Raw genomic sequence first — 11,947 nt, 5'->3', positions numbered from 1 at the left:
GGCAAATGATTGAATATCCTGCTCTAAACAACTCTACCCGCCATACATGGTCTGTGCGCACTAGTACGAAAATAGAAACACCTCGTCACATCATTGTTGCTTTCCAAAATAACAGAAAATCGAAATTAACAAAAGATATGAGTAAATTTGATCATTGCAATTTAAAAAATATTAAAGTGTTTTTAAATTCTGAAAGATATCCTTATAATGACCTACAAATAGATTTTAAAACAAATAGATTTGCGAAACTTTATGAAATGTTTGCTAATTTTCAAGAAAGTTATTATCACATGGTGCTGAATCAACCTATATTTAATCCACATGACTTTAAAATGATTGCCCCGCTTATACATATTGACTGCTCTCGTCAAAAAGAAATCATTCAATCGGGGTCTGTTGTGTTACGTATAGAATTTGAGACAGATGACCCAACAACCTCTGATATCTCTGCTTATTGTCTGATATTACACGAAAAAGAATTTACGTATAATCCCTTAACTAAAATAGTAAAACAATTATAAAACTAAATATTTATATTATGCTGGACAAGTTAAGGTATATGTACATAATGAAGTCATGAGGCTATGACATTATATGGGGAACCCTCTCATGCGCATGAGTCAAATTAGGTTTATAAATATAGGTTAGACACCACCATACAAAGACAGACTTTAACATGCATCTAATAATAGATGTACAAGGTTTTAATACCAAGAAAAATAAATTTATCGCAAAAGAGTTGGCCACTTATGATGGTCAAAAAATTAGTCATCATTTCTTCAAACCACCATATCCAATGAGGTTACTGAATCCAGAGTTTCATAAACAAGCTGTATGGTTAATGAATAATTATCATGGTCTTAACTGGGATCATGGATTTACCCCGGTACATCAAGTTCATAATATTATCCAATGCTTGACAAGTAATGTCGATATCGTCTATGTTAAAGGAAGAGAAAAGTCTCAGTATATAAAAAAGTATAGTTTAGCTCCAGTTGTGGAATTTGATGAACAACCAGGTTTGGAAAAAATGGAGTCTAAATGTCCTTACCATTTAAATAATAATAGTGTATGTGCGTTATCTAACGTATTTTATTTGTATGATACTTTTATGATGCAATAAAGATTTTTTTTTACATTTTTGTTTTATTAATAAAAAACCTTAATAAAAAATAGTACTTTATTTAACCGATATAATTGTTATATAAATTTTCCAGTGCAAATCTGCATAAACGACAACTGGATTGAGCAGGAGCAGTACCTTCCTCTGTTCTCCATTCGGGACGATTGAAATGAACAAAACACGGAAGTCGAGTTCGAATTTCAAAATCTTGCACAAATTTCTGGGGTAGGAGATGCCAAGACTGAAGTAGTTCATATGGATCTACAGATTTTCTAATGTATGGTATGGTAAAGTTTTGTAGTTCTGCTTCTGTAAACAGGTATAAAGGTTTTTGCGGGTGTTGATTCATCACAATTCTTTTCTGGCAACATTCCATTATTGTTAAAACGATTAATGTTTTTAAACACCAAATCTATCCACTTTTGCTCCTCGATTGCAGAAACAAAAAATAGTCTATTTTCTTCTTCAGGAGGATAAACTCTTCCACTACGCAAACGCATCACTTATACTAAGTCGTGAAAAGTTTTTAAACATATATTCCTTATCTTTATATTTTCTTATTAACTGGTTAATACTCTTCTCTAACTGTTTAATATTTCTTGTTTTTTCATAAACTAAAATATCACGTTTTATTCTGTTAATACCTTTACTAAATTGTTCAACACGTTCACGAAGCCTTCTTGAGCACATACTGTTTACATTATCGATGTTTCTGTACTCTTATATCCTCCCTTCTCTCATTGACACCAGTTGCAAATGTGTGGGTCACTATCCCCCCACTCCTAGATTTTACCAGACACGCGAGACGTGATCAGCTTGCGTGACTCATTCCCTTTGAAACTTGTTAAGCTACATCATAAACCAGATCGTTGTAAGCCACGTGAAACCACGCGTTGTGTTCAAATATGTCACACAAATATGCGGATAATTTTGACGATCTATTTAACTATAGTGGTGACGAGTGGGAAACGAGACCCCCCTTTTATTGTGTACGACAAAAGCTTTGTCTTATTTGTCGTAAAATGTGTGGAACTAAACTTATTCCAAGAAGCTTAATATTTAAAGGGTGGAAATTGGTGTTTGAATTTTGTGTATTTTGTAATGAGACTAGACCTATGGGGTTATCTCATCGAAACGTAGGTTATCGTGATGGGTTAATGGAATCTCCACCATATACATGTGACTCCCCACGCCCAAAGTTAGATTTACTATAAATAGATGCTAAAATCTTGGTAGAGATTATTAAGATGGTATCATTAGACTTTATTGTTTTACAAGCAATTCTGCGAAATCTGCTTTTAATTCAGCAACCCATCAATGTTAGAGAAGTTTTTGTGTGCTTTGACAGTAATGGTACTCTAAATGAAACATGGCCTGAGACATGGTCAAGAATGAAATCATATCCGGGAAACAATTTTTTACCAACTTTACAAGCTGAAATACCATTAAATAGCACTAAATATAAATTGCGTTTTAGACATATGAGTGGTAGAAGCAGTGACTCCAAATGGCTAGAACTTTATAATGAAAGACCTAAAAAGGATACAGTCATATCTCCAATATTTTATTATATAGCTTTATGTTCGACTTTTTCAATAATTATGGTATTAATAGAATTGTGTAAGGTTTTAAATAAAAAAATATGTTGATATACATGTGTTTTATTAATACATAAAAATATACAATTTACAAATTTTACAAGTATGAATCATATTGAAAAGAATAGACTTGAAACAATTCTTCAAGAGGAATCTTTTCTAAATCTACCAATTCCGGGGTGTGTAGCAGCTCATTCCCAAACCTAATCAGATCATCTATAGTACCATTATGTGGGCTAATTAAAAAATGTCCCCACGCAAGAGTTTTTACGTCACCGTTTATTACACAGCGTTTGTCATCCTTAGAAGATAATGCCACTTTATTCCTAAGTTCAGTATATATGGTATGTAAATTAGACACAAATACATACATTTTTCTTAAAATTACACCACCTTTTTTCACTAATAGTACATAATCACTCTTTTGCAACTGTGTTTTGGTTACGTGTTTTGAAATTCCTTTTGCTTTTTTTATTATTGTATTTGATTCTATGCAATAAGCTTTAGCACCTGTACCATTGAAACATTTAATGGGTACAGATGCAAATTCATCTTTCATTTTTCCTAGTATTGATGGTGTTTTCGGTATCCTGTGAATATTATCAGTTGGATAGTTGGAGGTGTCGAAATGTTCTAAATTTCTCTTCATATCCTCATAGAAATTGGGGGTAAATATCTCCATAATCAGGGAGTCTGTGTCTGTGTATAACAAGTTTGCGGCTTCACCATATTTCTTTTTGATATGTCCATAATAAAAATCATATATCACTGTTTTTGATAAATCTAAAATTGTGAAACCAACATAGAGAGGCTTGTCATAAACTATTTTGGTTTTACCCAAATGGATTGCCGCCAAATTCTCATTAAACACTGAACAAGACTTGAATTCTGGTTTAGAGATAAGTGCCCTGGCTCCAAACGAATTTGTTTTTGTTTCCCAGCGGGTGCACAGGCGGATATCTCTTCTTTTTTCAACGTTCTCTAGGGTTTTACCGAATATCGCATTAACCAGAAGCTTAAAAAGATCCCGTTCAAACTCGTTTTTGGCCTTGTTTCTGAGTGATGCGTTTAGGTCAATATATTTTTTTAACCATGGTGATTGCGAAAACTCTAGTATACGATGAATCCTTTTTAGTACCAGACCATACCTAAGACACTGCTTAAGATTGCGATAATGGATAATGTATTTAGTTTTATTGTTGAAATTTGGAATAAGTTTAGGATATTTGCTTCCTGGAGGTACCATGCTCTCGGGGCAGAATGGCAAATCATTATGTAAAGAATGTAAATGAGCTGGATATTCCAAATCCACTTCCAACACATACCCTTTATCCGCATCATCCTCCACCGAAAAACAGTTGAAATTTTCAACATCGGTTACCCATTTAAAATTTCCATATGGAAGATATTGACACATGGCTGCACCATATAAATTTGTGGCATCTAGATACATTATGTAAGACTCGGGTTGTTGTGGATCATAGTTGGGTACATATTGATTATTTGCCACGGCTTCTCGTTTGCTACATTGTGCCACACCTCCTCTTACTCCTTTCTTTAAAAAGTGTACCATGTCCACATTTGTAAGAAGCTCCAGTTCAATTTCGGTGTATCTTAACATAGCATCCCAACTTAATGCAGGAGCAGTTATGTAGTGACAAGGATCCAAATTGTATTCTTTGTGACATATTTTTCTAAAATTTTCAAACACATCAGCCAATAATAAGACATCTGATACTAAGTACACCATAGCATAGTCACTCATAGATTTACAATCAAATGTGTTCCATACATCAATTGCTCTTGCATAATCTTCATCAGAAATGTGTTTATTAGTTAGATTATTGTAGAAATTTTCTTTAGGTGGTAGTGTTTTTTCTTTAAGTCTATCAAATCCATCCATATATGAATAAGGAAACACACCCTTACGCCTCACAAGTTCAAAGTGTTTAGTATTTGGAAAATACTTTCTAATTTCTGTACACTGCTCCGAATTTAAGGTTGTGCTCAGAATATCCAAAGATTTTGCCAAAAATCTGTATGAATCAACAAATTTCAGAGTTATGTATTTATCTAGACCATTTTTCGACTTTTCTACTAGAATTCTTTTAGAAATTGCGATATATTTTTCTTTCGTCTGTGCAATTACTGAAACTTTTTCACCAGTTGTTGAAAGCTCTTTAATAAAAAGATGACAATCATAATTACTCATGTTGTGAAAGAACACGGATATTGTATTTGAGAGTTTGTTATTTATATTACAGGAGTTATGGCTTGGTCCAAGATATAATGAATTGAGATGGTGATGATCTTTCACCTTACGATTGAAAGGATTAAATGGCTTTCCACACAAGTAACACTCGGTAGCATTCTCATGTTTTTCAATTTCTTCTTTTGTTAACGGTGTCATTGGTTTAATATATTTAAGTGATTGTTATATAGTTCATGCACTAAATCATCCAATTTCTGTATAAACACTTTGGGAGCATCCTGTCCTTCATATTTTATTAGTTTAGAAAGTGAATCATCATAGTTGCATTTAAGGTAAAATGCAAACGAATATGCTTGGTGTTCAGCAGTTTTAACGGAATATGAATTTCCATTGAAAGGTTCAACATGGTCTATTGGTTTTAGCAGACTTTCAAAATCAGCATAGATCACAAATGGCACAGGTAACATTTTTTGGATATTTATAAATTTGAGTATATTTTCTGGCACCATTTCACCAAACTTATTAATTTTAGGTTTCGTTGTGGGAAGTTCTGTGTAAATATGAGAACAGTCGTTATTTTGGTGATTATCGAGCTTTTCTTCGCAAACAAAGAATTGTAGACATCCATCACATAAGTATTCTTTGCGACAATTTTTTGTTTTTTGACTTTTTACAAGTCTCGACATGTCTAGAATCAGACAATAATGACTTTGTTTATCATTTGTTATAAGCAAAAGGTTCACGTGAGTGGCATGGCGATTACTTGTAAAATGCAATGGTCCAACTATTTCATATTGCCTTTTATTATTTACGAAATTGGATTCCAGCCCATAAACATTTACTGAAATATTATTGAGGTTCTCAAACTTTTTAATGTCTTTTAGTTTCATCGGAAAGTCAATTCCTTCAAAATTCAACAAAGTATCATATGGTGGATATGATTCTGGTTTGGTTGGGTTGCCACTAGCAGGAAAAATAGCTGCAATAATACTCCATGCAAAACACTTATTATCTTTGTTTTCGATATTTAAAATAGCGTGTTTTCGTACTATAGGTATTGGGAGACGAATATATGTTGATGCGGAAATACTACTATATTTGTTTATGTTAACATCTAAAAACATTATTTCCTGCAATACCCAATTTGAATCTTTCTCTTGAAATTCTGATGCTTGCGTCATCAGTTCTTCCTTAAAATCATCAAATACTTCATCCAGTTCAGTGCTGATAGTTATAATTTTATTACATGTGTTCATGGACTTGATATCTGATAGGTTAGTGTCAGGTTTTAGATAAATACCAAATATTTCAAAATTTACCTTTATGCTATTGTGTTGATGTAAATATTCACTCAAAATGTTCAAAACTTTGGGTTTAACATCGTTTAAAAATCCATGATAATCCAGTTTTTTATCACTACTAAAACGATAAGATGCGATTCTGTTTTTAAACGCGTGTGACAATTTCGAAACAGTTCCATCAATCACTTCCACTCCAAGTGGTCTTAATCTTTTTTTGGGAATATAATAATCCCCATTCTTATCACTATCCACATTTCCGTATTTGCATGTTTTTAGATGTCGCGATAGGCTATCCGAGCGCGAATACGATTTGTTGCACCTGCTGCACGAATTCATGATTCGTGATAAACTACCGGGGGGAGCTCCACTAATTTGCCTTAAATAGGATGTTACAAGACCACTGGCCTCACACCATGTTATTTTTAGAGCCCCCTCCTCTTCATTATTAGACCGGATATTCTCCAGACAAACCGGATGCCCTGCTTGTTGATGCTTGAACTCCGGACGCCCTGCTTGTTGATGCTTGAACTATTTTTAGATGTGAAAAGCAGATGGTTATAACCCACTCCACTGATACATGCCAGACCCTCTCTATCCCTTCTACTTGAAAATACTATGCCAGACCCCCTCTATCTCTACTACTTGATAAATATAAATTAATTTTTGATTGCATTTATTTAGTTATAATTTTTGTAGTAACAGCAAAAAACCTTGAAATTCCAATGGACGACGCGTTAGTAAATCCGTTAGATATTATACCACCGAATAACGATGAAAACCTCGAAATTCCCATGGATGAAGCAGTTCCATATCAAGCTGAAGAAAGTGATAGTGACACTAACGAAAGTTTTGTTTTTTCGCTATCTACCGAAACTGTATCAGACCTCGAAGACTGTGAAATCCTAGATATGGATTCTCAAGAAGTCGATACCAAAATATCACAAGTGAATGATGTAAACAACATGCGATTTTTGTCTTACGAATGCAGACAGACAGTATGTATGACACAATATTATTATGCTGTAGACAATCACACTTTGTGCCCATCGTGTTTTTTTGAGACTCTTCGTGGAATACCACCATACGTTCCTTCTGTCCATATTACTGAACATTCAACTGGGAATTTGAGTGACATTAGTGCACATATTTGTGCGTGTTGTAATAATAATTTGTTCATTTATTGTTTAACTACATATTGTATTGTTTGCAATAATAAATAGGTTTTTATTTTACCCCCTTTTAAATATATGTAGCATATATTTTTTAATGATCAATTTAGAAATAATTTTTATAATAAACCAAGATTTTAAGAAATCTTTTCATGAATGATATGGAAAATTAATTTTATTCATGTGTTAGTAAAAAAAACTACCCTTTGTATTGAATTAAAAATGAGCTACATATATTTTTGAATTGTTCATTTTTTTCCCTTTTCATTGATATACAACAATATTATATTGTTTTATGATAAAATTCACTGTAAGGGTGAACTACCCTGTTTCCAATAGTCAAATAATAAAAATAATATTAGTTTTAGAAAGATATTTCTTTTTAAAACATTAATTCAAAAAATCTTTTCTTAATTTTCATAAATGACTTGAAAAATTAATTTTATTCATGTGTTAGTAAAAAAAACTACCCCTTTGTATTGAATTTAAAAATAAGCTATATATATTTTTGAATTGTTCATTTTTTTCCCTTTTCATTGATATACAACAATATTATATTGTTTTATGATAAAATTCACTGTAAGGGTGAACTACCATGTTTCCAATAGTCAAATAATAAAAATAATATTAGTTTTAGAAAGATATTTCTTTTTAAAACATTAATTCAAAAAATCTTTTCTTAATTTTCATAAATGACTTGGAAAATTAATTTTATTCATGTGTTAGTAAAAAAACTACCCCTTTGTATTGAATTTAAAAAATGAGCTATATATATTTTTGAATTGTTCATCTTTTTCCCTTTTCATTGATATACAACAATATTATATTGTTTTATGATAAAATTCACTGTAAGGGTGAACTACCCTGTTTCCAATAGTCAAATAATAAAAATAATATTAGTTTTAGAAAGATATTTCTTTTTAAAACATTAATTCAAAAAATCTTTTCTTAATTTTCATAAATGACTTGGAAAATTAATTTTATTTATGTGTTAGTAAAAAAACTACCCCTTTGTATTGAATTTAAAAATGAGCTATATATATTTTTGAATTGTTCATTTTTTCCCTTTTCATTGATATATAACAATATTTTATTGTTTTATGATAAAATTCCCTGTAAGGGTGACCTACCCTGTTTCCAATAGTCAAATAATAAAAATAATATTAGTTTTAGAAAGATATTTCTTTTTAAAACATTAATTCAAAAAATCTTTTCTTAATTTTCATAAATGACTTGGAAAATTAATATTAAAATCAATAAATACTTTAGCTAAAAATTTTATTAAGTACGCTCATGGCATTTATATTTCATTCACTATCGAGAATCGGTTTTCGCTCAACTATGCTGGGTTTTTACGTTAGCGGGGCGAATGTATCTTCTCCGCATAATGCAAAAATTTACAGCTGTGGTGAGTAAAAGCCGATCGGTATATGGTAGCTACACTTTTACGTTTCATAAAATTCGTGGTCATGAATATTTATTCAGAGGTATATGATTATTATTTTATAAAGAGGTTATTATTTTGCAAAAAGTCACTCTTTGCTTTAAAGAAATTTTTGGTCTACTCATTTTTGGGTTAAAAAATACCTGACAAACTAATTATTTCCTTTCGGGAAATTTTTTTTTTGAAAGTCAGGTGTGAGTTAATTTTTCCGAAATGTAAGTAAAATTTATATTTTAGAATATATGTTTGTTTAAATATTTAAATTAATAATAAAATTTTATTATTTCAAATAGTTAAAAAACAACAAAGAAAGCTCGCCCAAGTAGCAATTTTTCGACGCATTGGTTGTCAGTACAAACAAATGCACTGTATATAACGTTGCCACAGTGGACTTTCAGTTGTTTCGACCAACGACCCCTAACCCGACTGACATTACGATGTTACAACGTTAAGTAATATCTTTAGTTATATGGGCAACTAAGTTATTACTATTGTGACAACTACATATCACAGTTAAGTTTTTTCAACAATCGCAACTACTTAAAAACGTTGTAATGCTAAACTAATTTACGCCCATGGGTTTTCTGGCCGACTAGGTAGTTGTCTCTCACGACCCCAGGGCCTTTACGTATAGTTCTATAGATGTGTGACACGTTTACGGCAACTTCAGGAGCAAAAAAGAATTTACTTTATAACCGTACTTTTTTCTTATTATTTTATATTTTATTTTGCTGGAAATTTTCGATTTATTTAACAACCTGTTTATTTGTTTTTTATTAGCTGGTTTCTCCATTGTCCATTGTTGTATCAGTAGATTTGATAAGCTTAAATCTTTGCATCAGCTTTTCTAGACAGGGTTGCCAGGCCAGTTCTTACTCTTTCAGTACTATATCCGTTGCAAGATAATTTGGCTGAAACTCCGACAAAATATGTACTTTTTGTACATATTTTGTCTGAATTCCATCCGAATTATCTTGCAGCGGATAATAGTAGTTTTGCTTTCAAAAAATCAATAGAAATCAGTAGATTCTTTTTAGGCCCTGTAAATACAGTAAAATCTGTGTTAACGGTTACCTGTCAAAATCGCCCGGTTTCATAATCAACTTAAAGTAAACATTAAGTAAAGTTCACTTTAAAGTTGACATTTACCCATATATCAATTGTGATAAAGGTAGGTACCAACTTACTTAAAATTTAAAATCCTTAACTGATTATGAAACCGAGCGTTACAATCATTTTGAAAATTCTCCAAACCAATTATATGAAGATTTCCTTATTTAGATCTGGTATTTACCAGTTTCATTTCTCTGTCCATCTATTATCATCATCTACGTCCTGAATCTTATTTTCGGTAATGACATTGGGAAATTGTAACAAAATGTCTGAAAATTAATTTAGAAATGAGGTGAATACTATTAAAAAGCAAATTTTATTTTAGTGATAACAAAATATGGAAATATACCAAACATCTAAAAAAAACATTGCCTACTAGAATTTTTTAAATAATATCAAAAATATACCAAAACAGTAGATATCTACTAAATGTGGCAACGCTGTTAAGGAGAATGATGCACTTCATTGCACTGGTCACATGACCTCTGTCACCCAATAAGAGGGTGCGTTCTAAAGTGGTTGGGATAGTCGGTCCAGGCCGTGTTTGGTCGGCGATTGGACTTCTCGGTTGTCTCATCCGTCTATGGTTGGTAATAAGGTATATTTTAAGTAATATTGGTAATGTTGTTTAATGCACCATTTTGGTTTTTTTGGGATGTAAAGAAAATAAAAACACAAAATATAAAAAATGCAGGCATTTTCGAATACCTTTAAAAGCACCATCAATACATTAAATTTATACAAAACATCTTTAACATAAATTCTGGCTTTTATATTAAAATTAGATTTTTTAAATATACATTTTTTTTGTTAAAAAGGTGATAAAAAATGAGCGCGTGTGTTTTTTAAAGGTGGAATATCCATATTTGACGGTAATCTGAGATGCGTTTATAAATTTCACATCAGGTAATTTTGTTTAAGTCCTTATTTATGTATTTATATAAATTTAAATACCTGATATGCTGTCAAAATAGTTTACTTTTTACATAGGTAAAAAAACATAACCAGCCCGACTCTTTGAGCAACCATTGCACGCAGTTACTTTTTGTAGTCGCTTCAGTTGTCTTATGCAACGCTTAAGGTTGCCTAGGCAACGTCAAGACAACTCAAAAATCGTCCACCAAATTAGTGCAGAATTGGGTCGTCTTCTAGGCAATAACAACGTTGTAACAAAACGTTGCCATGCGGTAGACAACGTTGTCGCGTCGACAAATTGCTACTTGGGCGGGTGTGGGTTAAGAAAATAACTGAAATATTATCTACACTTTTTATTTTATTAAGATTACCATATAGTTTTCGGACATATATCCCGAAGGAAAAATTTTCATTTTAGAATAATATGTGTGTTTACCTATTTAAACCAATAACACAATGTTATTAATTTAGATAGTTAAAAAACAACAAAGAAAAGTCAGGTGTGGGTTAAGAAAAGAACTGAAATATTATTTAAACTTTTTATTTTATTAAGATTACCTTGTTGTTTTTACATATCCCAAAATGAAAGTTAGACAATACAATACAAACAATACAAATGCTTTTTAAACACTCCCGTACTAGTTTTGTTCACTATGGCCATTTTAAAACACGATGTTTTTTTATCACTTTTCGTAATCCAAGCCGACGGCGCATTTTGTTCTCGCGTCTGATTTTTAAAACCGACTTTTTAAGCAGCCCGTACTATTTTTTGTTCACTTGTCATGTTTTAAGAGTTTTTTTCATTTTCGTAATCCAAGCCGACGGCGCATTTTGTTGCGAATGTTTTATACACTCCCGTACTAGTTTTGTTCACTTGTTATGTTTTAAGAGTTTTTTTCATTTTCATAATCCAAGCCGACGGCGAATTTTGTTCTCGCGTCTGATTTTTAAAACCGACTTTTTAAGCAGCCCGTACTATTTTTTGTTCACTTGTCATGTTTTAAGAGTTTTTTTCATTTTCGTAATCCAAGCCGACGGCGCATTTTGTTGTGAATGTTTTATACACTCCCGT

The 11,947-nt window shown here is 31.7% G+C and overlaps 1 protein-coding gene across 1 annotated transcript; it reads right to left on the bottom strand.

Moving 5' to 3' along the window:
* Nucleotides 1-2,818: 2,818 nt before the first annotated feature.
* Nucleotides 2,819-5,131, bottom strand: LOC126886211 (uncharacterized). Its single transcript, XM_050653074.1, has one exon. It carries the CDS (start codon nucleotides 5,129-5,131, stop codon nucleotides 2,819-2,821), a length of 2,313 nt encoding a protein of 770 aa, XP_050509031.1.
* Between the last annotated feature and the right edge of the window lie 6,816 nt (nucleotides 5,132-11,947).

The sequence above is a fragment of the Diabrotica virgifera genome, chromosome 6, assembly GCF_917563875.1.
Source record: "Diabrotica virgifera virgifera chromosome 6, PGI_DIABVI_V3a".
Classification (NCBI taxonomy): domain Eukaryota; kingdom Metazoa; phylum Arthropoda; class Insecta; order Coleoptera; family Chrysomelidae; genus Diabrotica; species Diabrotica virgifera.
This window is presented reverse-complemented; position numbering and strand designations above follow the sequence as displayed.

Excerpts from the sequence above, each read along its gene's own strand:
- LOC126886211 (XM_050653074.1), bottom strand. The coding sequence starts at position 5,131 with ATGACACCGTTAACAAAAGAAGAAATTGAAAAACATGAGAATGCTACC.